Here is a 15,242-nt window from a genome sequence, read left to right as displayed (position 1 = left end):
GCCGATAAGGCTTAGACAGTCTGGAATCTTCCTGCAATGCAGGAGACCTGGGTTCTATCCTTGAGTCAGGAAGATCCCCTGGAGAAGGAAATGGCAACCTGCTCTAGTATTCTTGCCTGGGAAATTCCATGGACAGAGGAACCTGGTGGGCTGCAGTCCACGGGGTCACAAAAGAGTTGGACATGACTTAGTGTAAACAACAACTACAAATGCCGAAAAGAAGAGGAGAATGAGATATATCACTGAACACTAATGATGTTTGCATAATAACCTGCAATGTCTATGTCTGTTGTATAGGTATAGAAATAGCCATTTGGAAATAGAACTACTTAGTCCAGATGAGTAGCCAGCAGCCATAAGGATACCTCTTTTCTTAGCAAACTGTTGCTTGGGTTTACTGATGCAAAACACTCCCAGCTTTTTCCTTCTTTCCACCTTTAGTGAGAGGCCATGCAGGGACATATGACAGTGTAGGATTGGGGACACGAGGGAGGAGGAAGAGACAGTCAATGATGAAAGGGAAGAAGGGGGCAATAAAACTCACAGACCCCTCCTCACTTCCCCCAACCTTCTCCTTGGTCTTTGCAGTTATCTCCAGTCCTATTCCATCTCTTGTTTTCCCTACCCAAGTCCCTTCCTGCTCTTTGATACAGAGCCAAGAAAGTTGGAATCCAGGAATTCCTTTGAAGATAAATGGATCCTATATCTTTCCATAGGCATGGAAATACTTATCAGCACCCATATGCTAACACTGGGAAGACTGAAGAAGGTAGGTCTTCGGAGAGCCCTTTCAAGAAAAGTAATTAGATGCAGAGGGAGGTGGGAGGGGGGTTCAAGAGGGACACATGTATGCCTGAGGCTGATTCATGCTGATGTATGGCAAAACCCATCACAATATTGTAAGGTAATTATCCTCTGATTTAAATAAGAAAAAAAAGAAAAGTAATTAGGGTTACCAGGGAAAGAGAAGCAGCCTTATAGTGGCATGATTAGTCTTGAGACAACCAAGAAATAACTGTAATTTTAATCAATTCGTAAGTTATTGTCCTGGGACCTAGTCCTACCCAGCACTATGTCAAAGCCCTCTACTGTGTCCTTCACTTATTAAAACAATACAAAACAAAAAAAAGGTCAAACAGGCAAATATTTAGTTGTCTTCTCATCTCATTTGTCATTTTCTCTTTTCCCCCAATCCTCTGTTTGGATGCCATACCTGTTCCTTTTCCCCTTAGGCTTCTCTGTGCCATTTTTTTTCCTCGTTTACTTGGTCATCCCAGCTTCCCAACTGTTTGCATCAGCGGGCAGAAAGTTGCTCACTCAATCCCAGAATCCACCCTGTTGGGGTTGGGGTGTATGGGGTGTGTGTGTGTATGTCCCTACGGACTGCATCCTATCTGTGAGTGTGTGTGTATGTCCCTATGGGTTGTACCCTATGCGTGTGTGACCCATGGACTGTAGACCTCCAGGCTCCTCTGCCCATGGAATTTTCCAGGCAAGAATACTGGAGCGGGTTGCCATTTCCAACTACACAGGATCTCCCCCACCCAGAGGTGAAACTGTAGTCTCTTTTGCCTTTTGCATTGGCAAACGGATTTTTTACCACTGCACCACGAAATGGGACTAAGTGAAAAGGCCCAGGAAACTAGTGCACTGGATTTCTAAATCCCATCTTTCTTAAATAACTTCAGCTACACCCAAAGCCTGATGAACGAGACTGGGCTCCCTGCCCAGGTGGCAACGACGACGTGGAATTATCAGCCTCAGGCAGCCCCAGCTGAAGAGATAAGGAGTACTTAACGACAGCATTAAAAGATGCGAAGCACCGGAGGAGCACCGGGCTTGTCCACCGGAGCCAGACCCGGCTCCTCAGTGCCTGCCATTCCCCGTCTAGGCTGTCGGGCTCTTTGGTGGGGAGGGGGGGCAAGATGGCGGCGCCCTTCCCCTCTTCTAGGCTGAGCGTGAGGGCGGGGCCGCGCGTGTCACGTGGCCGCGCTCGCGGGCCGCTCGCTCCCCATTGCCCCAGGCGCACGGCAGGAGTCCGGTGCCCTCGCAGAAGGTGGCTCTGCACTCCTAGGGGTGTCTTCTCGTGTCCCCGCAAAGTCTGGAGGCTCTCTCGCTGCAACTGAGAGCCGGAGCGGGTCCAGGAAACGGGGCACTGGGCTGTGCAGAAGCAAAGGGGCTGCAGAACAAGATCCCTGCAGCCCGCGCTGAGGCAGGAGGTCTGAGCACTCAGCGAGGGGCTGGGCAGGAAACCTCGCGGGCATTCTGAGGGACAGCCGGGCCGGGCGTTGAGGGCGAGGCTATTGGAGAGGTTCAGAGCTTTCCACCCTGACCATGAGCGCTGTGAGGGGCTCCAGGGTCCCCTTGGGACTCCAAGCATTTGACTTGGCCATTTTCCGGGTTTCCCATGGCCATCTATCCTCCAAGCCAGCAGAACTGAGAAAGGGCTTCAGCTAAATGTTTTCTTCCCTCTGAAGAGAGGGCCTGAGTCTGCTAGTCTGAGGAGACTCGCGAGGACCTTCGGTGGTAGGAGCTGAGGTTGAAGAGGGCGGCGGGAGCAAAGAGCGCCCTCCTTGACTATCAGAAACCTCCTGTGTTCCCCTCTCTGCTAAGTGGTCTTGGCGGAGCTGACCACCCAAGAGGGACGGACGACGCTTGGCGGGCTCTGACCGTGCCGCCTTCATGTGGCTGCTGACGGGGGCCCGGGAGGGAGCGGGCATGGGGCGAAGCCTCGCCCTCTCAGCTCCCCGCCTCCCAGGAGCCGGGGCTGGCGATGTGGAGACCTGAGGGGACCCGCGGCTTCCCGGGGTTCTCCAGGACTCCACCAGGCACCCGCGCGTTCCTCCGCGCCCGGGGCTGGAGAAGGTGGCGCCGGGGTCCAAGACGAGCGCACGGGCGGGCGACGACTGAGCGGGAGCCCCAGCCTTGCCATGGGGCATAACGGTAGCTGGATTTCCCGAAATGCCAGCGAGCCGCGCAACGCGTCCAGCGCCGAGGCGGCGGGCGCCAACCGCAGCGCGCTCGGGGAGTTTGGCGAGGCGCAGCTGTACCGCCAGTTCACCACCACCGTGCAGGTCGTCATCTTCATAGGCTCGCTGCTCGGTAAGCCGCCCGCTGGGGCGCCTCCCGGGTGGGCTTCCCCGAGAGCTCAGGCACGGAGAGCCGGGATCGGGCGTCGCTGGAGCCTCCTTGGGTTTCGGGGTGCCTGGAAAAAGTGCAGATAGTTGAAGGAGGTTTAAGAATGCCAGGGTAACTGAAGGGGAGTTAAGCAGGGATGGTCGGCTGCAGCGCCCAAGCTGGAAACAGGAGTTCCGGTAGGGTTTGGTCCCGAGTGGAGGAGCAATTGCCTGGCCCCGGCGGAGGTCAACCTCTCCAGGAGGCTGTTTGAGGACCGCTTTGGGATGGTCACTGGGTTGTGCCCATCCTGAGTACCATGGCGGGGCGCTGGCCCCGACCTCTTGTTGACAAATACAGAGCCACAAAGCTTCAGTTTTGTTGCTGATGACTGATATGTTTTGCGCTCCTATCTATTCTTTGTATACATTTTTGTATTTTCCCCCAAGAACCCTATTTTGCGCGCTTTTGAAAAAATGGGTTGCTTCTTCGGAACACCAACCTCTGGTAAACAACCTTGTGGAGTTAAGCTCTGTGTTGCCTTCAGATATTTTTAAACCCCGAAACGAAATAAATCCCAATATACTTTTCTCCCTAGGTTTTTTTGTTTGTTTGTTTTTAAAGTATGGGATAAAGACAGGAGAAAAAACACAAAACACTACACACAACAAATTTAGGAATACTTGTTGGGGGAGGAAAAGACCAACGAAATAAAATGAGTGGTTAGTAAAAATATTAGTGCACTAATGTGAGAATTACCTGAACTTCTGGTAGCTACTCTTTGAATGATAAATGATACAATGAATATTCATTTTTGTTGAGATTTGTTGTTCATGTTGCATATTACTTGTAAATATGTGGCTTCCTTTCAAATATAAATTCTCTGATAATGGCATTTAAAGGTTGTGAAAAGATTGTTTGTAATTATGTGTGATATTATGGCCAAGAGCAGTCTTAAAGTTTCAAAGTAGGAATAGATTACTTTTTTGTAGACACTTGTGAATTTCCATGGAAACCAAGATAATTGACATCAAAAAGACCATGAAACATCAACTATATCCCAATTTAAAAGAAAAAGAAAGAATAACACACTATAGTAAATAAAAAAAACAGACTATGGCAGAATTGTTTATAATTTCCTTATGTAACTTCTGTAATTGTCATCATCCTGTCCCATTCTAGCATATTTATCTTTCACTTTTTGTCATGAGGACATTTTCAGGAGGTGACACTAATGGGCTATATGTAGATTTATGTGTGTGTGTTATGTGTTTTTATGAGTGGAATATATATGCACAATAACAAAGCAAAAGCTTGTGTCCCAAATATTTTTAGTATTCACTTAGCAAACAGTAAACACTGAACACCAACTGGGTATCAAGCACAATGCACTACAGATTTTTGAGAGTTAAATTCTAATATTGCCACACTTACTTAAAGAGTAGATTATTATTGGGGAGGCAGTAGAAGTGGCTGCATTTTTATTTCTGTATTTATTCTGCATATATCTGCATATATATATATATATATATATATATATATATAAGAGAGAGAGAGGAGGGAATGTTTTGCTTTTTTCATTGGTAGCTTTAACCCTGAAGGAAGATGGTGCCTAGAGAAATTTTCTCATAGGTTGAATCTGAAAACTTCAGTACTATTGAAATAGGAAACAGAGCATGTCTATAAAGGACAAAACAAACAATGCACAGTTAACTAATGCTTTGCTTCCCATGTACTTTCAGTTCTGATAACTTGCATTGGATTCAGGAGTTCCTAGGTAAATATACCCTTATTTGAACTTTTTCTACACAGCGCTTTAATTGACATGCAAAAACTGCTTTTATGGATATCTTCAAAGAGAAGACTGATTTTGCTCCTGATCTTTGGTTATACTTGACTTGACCTAGTCAGGATTCCCCCTTACACATGACTTAAGCCCTTCTAGGAGAGAATTCCATTTTCTCCTTTTTATTTTTTATAAGAAGTATAAATATGGTTAAATTTCTAGAAATCAAAAGTCAGAGAACTTATGCGAACATGAAAGGCATTTCTGGTTTTCATAAAAGCTTAGCTACATAGCATTGCCTTGTGCACTTGTTATTGGTATTATTGGTTCATTGTTCTCTGAGGATTTGACCCATACAAACATGTCTATGTCATTACATCCTGGTAAATGCCAGTTGAGGCTCTCAGAGCTTAAGTTCCAGAGCCATGTGTAGTCAGTTGCATGGCAAGTAAACTTGGGAAGCCTAGTTTCATGAAGCCCCAAAAGAGAGAAAAATTATCCCAGAAGAATCTAGGATAAAAAGTAAAGCAGAAGAGTGAATAGTATCTGGAATAGCATATGACACTGATTTAATCTGCTTGTTTCCCCTGTCTCTAAACATGGGAGAATGAATTTTTCCCTTTGAGTAAATTCCCATATTGTCAACATAGATTTTTTGTTGGGATTTCCAGATACCTGCTATATGTGAAAATTTCTTTGTACTGTTGACATCTTACAGCTTCTTTTGAAAACTGTTTTAGTGCCTTGTATGAGGGAAAAATAACATCAAGGAATAGCTATAATATTTCAACTCTGCTGCTGCTGCTGCTGCTAAGTTGCTTCAGTCGTGTCCAACTCTGTGTGACCCCATAGATGGCAGCCCACCAGGCTCCCCCGTCCCTGGGATTCTCCAGGCAAGAACACTGGAGTGGGTTGCCATTTCCTTCTCCAATGCATGAAAGTGAAAAGTGAAAGTGAAGTCGCCCAGAGAACATTATTTGCTGTGTTGAAAATGAACTCAAGAATTGTATATAATATTATTCAAATAATGCCTTTTGAAGGTTTATGTGAGTTAGTGTCTCTCAGCCTTTTTGTGCAACATCTTGGGATATCTTCAGATATACTGTAGATGTTGAAAGAGAGTCAAATAGTTTAGATTGCCCTTTGATAAATATATAGCATTAGTAGTGAGCAATGTGAAATCAAAGACTAAAAAAGAATTGGAACCATCATTTCCAATAAATGTCTTGGATCTAACTCCTCAGAGTTGATCTTTTTCTTTTCCCTTATTCTCTTTGGATTCACAGTCCAAGGACCTGGAGAGCTGGACCCATTCTGGTGCTTTGACTTGAAAAAGGTCAGTGGCTGTGACCTAGTGTATTACCTCTCAGCTGCTTCTGGACAGATTGCCTCTTACCTGTTATTATCATCATTGGAGGCATTTAGATTTTCATAAATGAATTTGCTCTTATTTAAAGAAAATCAGCACTGTAGACAATAGCTAAAAAGTGTGTATCCTACCCTGAAATTTATTTTAAAATAGAGAAATCAGCCTGCCGTCCTCTTGCCAAAACACCATATGTACTGTTCTTAATTTTAACCTATCTCCCTTTTCCTTAGGAATAGTCTACTGTAAACAGACTATACCTATGTGAAGTTGATGACCTCAAATAAAGGTTCAAGTTGTCTGTTGTGTGATTTCTTGAGATGGTCATTGAAGTAATAATTTCAAAGGAACGAGGGAGGGAAATTATATGTTAAATTGATTTGACAGATGATATGGAGGAACACTATTTTTGTTCATGATTGTCTGTAATCATTCAACAAAATTATATTGAGTACTAGCAGTGTTCATGGCACTCGTTTGACAGAGAAATATATTTGTGCTTTTGATACTAGTTGAAATTAACCAGTTAATAGCTGGATAGTTCTTGGAGCTCCTTAGTTAAATTTTTGAGGGAAACAATGTTACTGCTAGTTTGTGTTCATAAGACATACATACAAGGATGGTTTTTCATAATTATATACAATATAGTATGTTGGCCATGATTATAGGCAATAACAATGTAATAGTAACAGTCTGTGTATATACGTACATACATACTTATATATACACATATATGGTTTCCCTGGTGACTCAGTGGTAAAGAGTTTGCTTGCCAGTGCTGGAGATGCAAGAGACATGGGTTCAATCCCTAGGTCAGGAAGGTCTCTTGGAGTAGGAAATGGCAACCTACTCCAGTATTCTTGCCTGGAAAATTCCCTGGATGGAGGAACCTGGCAATCCACAGTCCATGAGGCCACCAAGAGTCAGACACAACTGAGCATGCACACACACACACACACACGCACACACGCTATATATGATAGTAAATATGATAATATATATGATACTATAATATAATAAATATATTATTGTTGTTCAGTTGCTCAGTTGTGTCCAACTCTTGGCAACTGCATGAACTATAGCATGCCAGGCTTCCCTGTCCTTCACCATCTCCAGAGCTTGCTCAAACTCATTTCCATTGAGTCGGTGGTGCCATCCAATCATCTTGTTTTCTGTCATTCCCTTCTCTTCCTGCCTTCAATCTTTCCCAGCATCAGGGTGTTTTCTAATGAGTCAGTTTTTTGCATCAGGTGGCCAAAGTATTGGAGCTTCAGCTTCAGCATCAGTCCTTCCAATTTATATTTAGGACTGATTTCCTTTAGGATTGACTGGTTTGATTTCCTTGCAGTCCAAGGGACTTTCAAGAGTCTTCTCCAACCCCACAGTTCAAAAGTATCAATCCTTCATCACTTAGCCTTCTTTTATGGTCCAACTCTCACATCCGTACATGACTGCTAGAAAAGCCATAGCTTTGACTAGATGGACCTTTGTTGGCAAAGTAATGTCTCTGCTTTTTAATATGCTGTCTAGGTTGGTCATAGCTTTTTTTTCAAAGGAGCCATCTTTTAATTTCATGGCTGCAGTCACTGTCTGAAGTGGTTTTGGAGCCCCCCAAAATAAAGTTTGTCACTGTTTTCATTGTTTCCCCATCTATTTGCCATGGAGTGATGGGACTGGGTGCCATGATTAAGTTATTTGAATGTTGAGTTTTAAGCCAACTTTTTCACTCTCTTCTTTCACTTTCATCAAGAGGCTCTTTAGTTACTCTTCATTTTCTGCTGTTAAGGTGGTGTCATCTGCATATCTGAGGTTATTGATATTTCTCCCAGCAGTCTTGATTCCAGTCTGAGCTTCATCCAGACTGGCATTTCTCATGATGTACTCAGCGTGTAAGTTAAATAAGCACAGTGACAGTATATATCCTCGATGTACTCCTTTTGCGATTTGGAACCAGTCCATTATTCTATGTCTGGTTCTTTTTTTTTTTTTTAATTTTTTTTTTTTTAAATTTTAAAATCTTTAATTCTTACATGCATTCCCAAACATGACCCCCCCCTCCCACCTCCCTCCCCACAACATCTCTCTGGGTCATCCCCATGCACCAGCCCCAAGCATGCTGCACCCTACGTCAGACATGGACTGGCGATTCAATTCTTACATGATAGTATACATGTTAGAATTCCCATTCTCCCAAATCATCCCACCCTCTCCCTCTCCCTCTGAGTCCAAAAGTCCGTTATACACATCTGTGTCTTTTTTCCTGTCTTGCATACAGGGTCGTCATTGCCTCTATGTCTGGTTCTAACTGTTGCTTCTTGATCTGCATACAGATTTCTCAGGAGGCAAGTAAAGTGGTCTGGAATTCCCATCTCTTGAAGAATTTTCCACAGTTTGTTGTGATCCACACTGTCAAAGTCTTTGGCATAGTCAATAAAGCAGAAGTAGATGTTTTTCTGAAACTCTCTTGCTTTTTCTATGATCCAGTGGATGTTGGCAATTTGATCTCTGGTTCTTCTGATTTTTCTGAATCCATCTTGAACATCTGGAAGTTCTTGATTCACATACTGTTGAAGCCTTGGTTGGAGAATTTTGAGCATTACTTTGCTAGTGCGTGAAATAAGTGCAGTTGCGTGGTAGTTTGAACATTCCTTGCCATTGGAACATTCCTTGCCTTTCTTTGGGATTGGAATAAAAACTGACCTTTTCAGTCCTGTGGCCACTGCTGAGATTTCCAGATTTGCTAGCATATTGAGTGCGGCACTTTCACAGCATCATCTTTTAGGATTTGAAATAGCTCAGCTGGAATTCCATCACTTCCACTAGCTTTGTTGGTAGTGATGCTCCCTAAGGCCCACTTGACTTCGCACTCCAAGATGTTTTATTCTAGGTGAGTGACCACACCATCGTGGTTATCTGAGTCATTAAGATCTTTTCTGTATAGTTCTGCCTATTCTTGCCACCTCTTCTTAATATCTTCTTCTTCTGTTAGGTCCATACTGTTTCTGTCCTTTATTCTGCCCATCTTTGCATAAAATGTTCTTTCCATGATATAAATATATATATCATGATAAATATCTTTACCATAATTATAGCCAGTAATAATGTGATATCATCAGCCTTATTATACCTGCTTTTTTTCTGTTTTTGGTATGTCTAGAAACCTAGTAGACTACTTCAAGAATAAGGTGTCCTGAGTTGACCTAAGGAGTTTGAAGTGGTGAGGTCAATAGTTATCAGCCTGGGTAGATGAACTCATAATATGCTGACTCAAGCTGCGTCATGTTGCCTTTGATTTCCATATGCTATATGCATTTCACCACCCCATTCTTTAATAATGTTATCTGTAATATACAAGAAAGCAGTCTGGCTTCCATCTGAATGAAATGCTTTTGATAATCCTTTTTTTTCCCTTTCTAGGCCTTGAATTTATCAATTCTTCTGGAAATTCTACTGTGAAAATGTAAAAAAACTTTATTAAAATTAAAATTCATGTACTACACATTTCACCCAATTATAGTATACAGTTCAATGGTTTTTAGTATATTCATGGAATTATGCAGCCATCACCACTATTGAATTTCAGGAAACTTTTAAATACCCCTCCCAAAGAAATCACATATCCATAGTAGTTGCTTCTCGTTTCCTCTAAATACCCTGAGCCCTAGCTATCTACTGTACTGCATAACCATGACTGTTTCCTTCTTCTTTCATCTTTGTATTCTCTGAGATACAATAGTATTGAAATTAAGCCAGTTAATAATCCTGCGCTGGCCTCTAAGTGTTCAAGTGAAAGGAAGAATTGCATGTATCTCACTTTACATCAGAGAAGGCAGTGGCACCCCACTCCAGTACTCTTGCCTGGAAAATCCTATGGATGGAGGAGCTTGGTAGGCTGCAGTCCATGGGGCGCTAAGAGTCGGACATGACTGAGTGACTTCTCTTTCACTTTTCCTTTCAGGCATTGGAGAAGGAAATGGCAACCCACTCCAGTGTTCTTGCTTGGAGAATCCCAGGGACAGGGGAGCCTGGTGGGCTGCTGTCTGTGGGGTCACACAGAGTCGGACGAGACTAAAGCAACTTAGCAGCAGCAGCACTTTACATCAAAAGCTAGAATGATTAAGGTTAGTGAGGAAGGCATGCTGATAGCTAAAATAGGGTGAAAGCAAGGCTTCTTGTGCTAAAGAGTTAGCCAAGTTGTAAATGCAAAGAAAAATTTTTGAAGGAAATTAAGAATGTTACCCCAGTGAATACATAAATAGTAAGAAAGTAAAACAGCCTTATTGCTGATATGGATAAAGTTTAGTGGTTTGGGTAGGAGATCAAACCAGCCACAACATTCTCTTAAGCCAAAGCCTAATCCAGAGCAAAGCCCTAACTTTATTCAATTTTGTAAAGGCTGAGAGAGGTAAGGTAGCTTCAGAATAAAAGTTTGAAGCTAGCAGAGGTTGATTCATGAGGTTTAAGGAAAGAAGCTGTCTCCATAACATAAAAGTGCAAGGTGCACCAACAAGTGCTAATATAGAAACTGCAGTAAGTTATCCAGAAGATCTAGCTAAGATAATGAATAAAAGTGGCTACACTAAACTATAGATTTTCAGTGTAGACAAAACAACTTTGTATTGGAAGAAGATGCCATCTAGGACTTTCATAACTAGAAAGGAGAAGTCAGTGCCGGGCTTCAAGCTTCAAATAGGCTGACTCTTATTAGGGTTTAATGTAGCTGGTGACTTGAAGTTGAAGCTGATACTGTTCTGAAAATCCTAGAGAATTATTCCAGATCTACTCTGCCTGTGCTCTGTAAATGGAACCCAAAGCCTAAATCACTGCACATCTATTTACATGGTTTACTGAATATTTTAAGCTTACTGCTGAGAGCTACTGCTCAGAGGAAAAGATTCCTTTTAAAATATTACTGCTCATTAACAATGAGCTCTTGGGCACCTAGTCACCCAAGAGCTCTGATGAAGATGTGCAATGAGATTCATGTTGTTTTCATGCTTGCTAACACAATACCCCTTCTGCAGCCCGTATATCAAGATGTACTTTAGACTTTCAGGTCTTAGTCTTTAAGAAATATATTTTGTAAGGTTATAGCTGTCAGGATAATGATTCCTTTGATAGATCTGGGTGAAGTAAATTGAAGACCTTCTGGAAAGGATACACCATTCTAGACACCATTAAGAACACTTGTGATTCATGAGACAAGGTCAAAATATCAATGACAACAGAGGTTTAGAAGGAGTTGATTCCAAGCCTCATGGATGGCTTTGAAGCGGTCAAGACTTCAGTGGAGGAAGTAATTGCAGATGTGGTAGAAACAGCTAGAGAGCTAAGAATTAGAAATGGAGCCTGAAGATGTGGCTGAATTGCTGCAATCTTATGATAAAACTTGAACAGATGAGAACTTACATCTTATGAATGAGCAGGGAAAGTAGTTTTCTTGAGATGAAATCTACTCCTGGTAAAGATGCTGTGAAGACTGCTGAAATGATAGTAAAGGAGTTAGAACATGACATAAATATAGTTGATAAAGCAGTGGCACGGTTTGAGAGGATTGACTGCAACTTCTAAAGAAGTTCTCCTGTGAGTAAAATCCTATCAAACAGTATTGCATGCTACAGAGAAGTCATTCGTGAAAGGAAAAGTCAATCAATGAGGCAAACTTCATTGTCTTATTTTTGGAAATTGCCAAAGCCACCTCAACCTTCAGCAGCCACCACCCTGATCAGTCAGCAGCCATCAACATGGAGGCAAGAGCCCTCCAGCAAAAATATTATGGCTTGTTGAAGATTCAGATGATGGTTAGCATTTTTTAACAATAAAGTTTTTTTTTTTGGTATATCTGAACATCTATTAAATAGATTTTCTCTTGTAGACACTTTATTTTATAAATAACAGTAGGTATAAGTAGTAGTATTAAAGTAGTGTGACCTATAAAGTTTGTAGACATTTAAAAAAAAGTTTGGAGTAAATTATATAGGTTAAAAAATTTGAAATATGGCAATAAAGTATTTTTTAATTGAGGTATGTACATCGTGCTTTTATACATGCTATTGCACATTTAATAGACTTACAGTATAGTATAAACATAACTTCCACATCCACTAGGAAACTAAAAATTCATGTGATTCGCTTTACTGCAGTGTTCCCTTGTTTGCATTGGTCTAGAACTGAACCCACAGTATTTTGGGGGTATGCCTGCGTATGTTGAGAGTTAAGGTATAGTAGGGCTTCCTAGGTGGTGGTAGTTGTAAAAGAACCTGCCTGCCAATGCAGGAGACATAAGAGACGTGGGTTTGATCCCTGGGTTTGGAAGATCCCTGGAGAAGGGCATGACAACCCACATGAGTATTCTGGCCTGGAAAAATCCCATGGACAGAGGAGACTGGCGGGCCATAGTTCATAGGGTTGCACAGAGTCAGACATGACTTAAGTGACTTAGCACAGCACAGCACAGAATGTCTTAATGCTGGTAGACAAAGCAACTAACTAATTTATTGTCTGAAAATTTCACCTTTAATTATTATTATTTTTGATCCTAGTGTCTCAACTCCAGATATTCATGGTTCTGCAAGAAATATCCTTTTACTTTATTTGAATTTTGTAGAAAGGGAGAAAATTTGTCTCAAAATGAGAACAAACAGATATGGCTTTGTTTTTCTCTGGGGTGTCCCAAGTCTCTGAAATTATCTCTTCCATTGAGTTTGCTCAAGAGTTTCTCTACATGTCATTATTCTGAATAAGTCATTTAGATTGGTTGTGACTGGAAGCTGTTATGAAAACTGTTTTATTGTCAAGGAACTTCCAGATTGGCTGGGTGGAAAATCTTTGTTAGCAATAAAGTATAAAATCTGAGAGGAGTTTCTGACTAGGCTGAAAGGCATGAGTAACTCTAGGTAAAACCTAAAAAGTAAGGATTTACCCTAGGCAAAAGTGAAAAGTAAGAAAACTGCCTTTGAAAAATCAACACCTGTTTTCAGAGTTTTTATGGTCTCATGTTCACTCCATCTCTTTCAGACACCTCTTGTTTTCTTCTTTTCCTTTTGGATGCCCAGTGACCTTGTTCTGAATTGCTTACTTGTCTTCCTTCTTTCAAACTTAAAGGGAACTGAATTCCATTCCCTCATGGTGGTGTGCTAAATAAACCACTTCAGACGTCGATGTTTACAGATATTATTACATTAATATATTGACCTTAAGAGTACTTTAAAAAAATTACTATCTTAAGCAAAAAGGGTGACTACATTGAGCATTTCATGTAGTGACATATGTTAAGAAATGGATGGAGTGGATCTTTTTGGAACTTCTGGTGACATCATCATATAGGCAAGACTGCGATTGCATGTAGGGCATTTAGAAAAGTTGAGGGTATAAGCACATACCTGGCGTGTAAAGGAGCAGGAGGGTATCAGTTTATACTAGTGTCTTGCTCTCTTTTTCATGGTTTTATTTCCCTCTTGTATAATTTCAGATGTATTGTTTCAGATTGTTATCTTGGGATGTTTATTGTGTCTGCTGATTCTTTCTTGTGGTGGATCATTTCCTTGAATGCTTGTAAGTTTTTAATTGTGAGTCCATCTCCTTTTTCTGAAGGATTCTGTGAGGTCTTGGCTGTACAAGTGACCTTCATTTTCACATTTGTTTCTGCCAGGTATCATAGGGCCATCACGAGCCCAAGACCTCAACTGCAGGAAAAGGTTCATTTCTTTGTCATCTCTTTGAGGTGGAGGACACAGTTTTTCACTGTCTCTCACTGAGGTGGCCACTCTTGGAGGATTCTGGCTTCATGCTGGGATTTCATTCCAACTACCTGCTTCAAGGAGTATCCAGCCTCATTCAGTTTGTGTGTAGCTGTAGAAACCCAAAGTTAACTGTTAGAGCCTATTTCCTGGTCTGAAAACTGCCCCTCAGTGCAAGCCCTTTTGTCTCTATTTCAGGCAACTGGGGATTTCCCTTTTATTTCTTCTAAGGTTTGCAATGAATTTAAAGATCTCTTCTGTTTTATCCAACACTTCTAGGTGTTTGTAGCAGTGTTCTAAGTTCTGCCATGGAGCCAGAATTGGAAGTTGAAGAATTATTGTATTGTTCAGTCACTCAAGTCATGTCTGACTCTTTGTGAATCCATGGACTGCAGCACGCCAGGCTTCCCTGTCCTTCACCATCTCCAGAGCTTGCTTAAACTCATATCCATTGAGTCAGTGATGCCATCCAACCATCTCATCCTCTGTTGTCCCCTTTTCTTCCTGCCTCCAATCTTTCCCAGCATCAGGGTCTTTTCCAATGAGTCAGCTCTTCGGGTCAGGTGGCCAAAATATTGGAGCTTCGGCATCAGCATCCGTCCCTCCAATGAATGTTCAGGATTGATTTCCTTTAGGATTGACTGATTTGATCTTGCAGTCCAAGGGACTCTCAAGAGTCTTCTCCAACACCATAGTTCAAAAGCATCAATTCTTCAGTGCTCAGCATTCTTTATGGTCTACCTCTCACATCCATATGTGACTGCTGAGAAAACCATAGAGTTCTTTGTTGGCAAAGTAATGTCTCTGCTTTTTAATATGCTGTCTACGTTTGTCATAGCTTTTCTTCCAAGGAGCAAGTGTCTTAGTTGGAGAATAGGCAAAACATATTAAAATATAAGGTGGAATGATTGCTAGATTTGATTTTAGGAGATATGCTACCATAAAATGGGGTGATGGCATTAGCTCAGAATAGGGAAAATAAAAAAGTGGATGAGGAAATAGAGCTTAAGAAGGTTTAGGAATCTAGTCTAAAGAACATTAAGAGTATATATGTTGTGTGTTTAGTTGCTAAGTCATGTCTGACTCCTCTGTGACCCCATGGACTGTAGTCACCAGGCTCCTCTGTCCGTGGGATTTCCCAGGCAAGAGTACTGGAGTGGGTTACCATTTCCTTCTACAGGGGATCTTCTTGACCTGGGGATGGAATTCGTGTCTCTTGCATTGCAAGCAGATTATT

At 41.9% G+C, this 15,242-nt stretch overlaps 1 protein-coding gene across 1 annotated transcript in view; it reads left to right on the top strand.

Annotated features, from left to right (window-relative positions):
• The first annotated feature begins 2,398 nt into the window (after positions 1 to 2,398).
• The window catches only part of GPR176 (G protein-coupled receptor 176), a 116,453-nt gene continuing 103,609 nt past the window's right edge, over positions 2,399 to 15,242 (top strand). Inside the window, exon 1 of the mRNA XM_069596020.1 lies at positions 2,399 to 3,102. Within this exon, the coding sequence (XP_069452121.1) occupies positions 2,931 to 3,102 (172 nt within the window). The 5' untranslated portion in view covers positions 2,399 to 2,930. The remainder of the gene's footprint in view (positions 3,103 to 15,242) is intronic.

This window comes from Ovis canadensis, chromosome 7, assembly GCF_042477335.2.
Source record: "Ovis canadensis isolate MfBH-ARS-UI-01 breed Bighorn chromosome 7, ARS-UI_OviCan_v2, whole genome shotgun sequence".
In the NCBI taxonomy this organism is placed as follows: Eukaryota; Metazoa; Chordata; class Mammalia; order Artiodactyla; family Bovidae; genus Ovis; species Ovis canadensis.
Note: the sequence above shows the minus strand (reverse complement) of the source record. Positions and strands in the feature narration are given on the sequence as shown.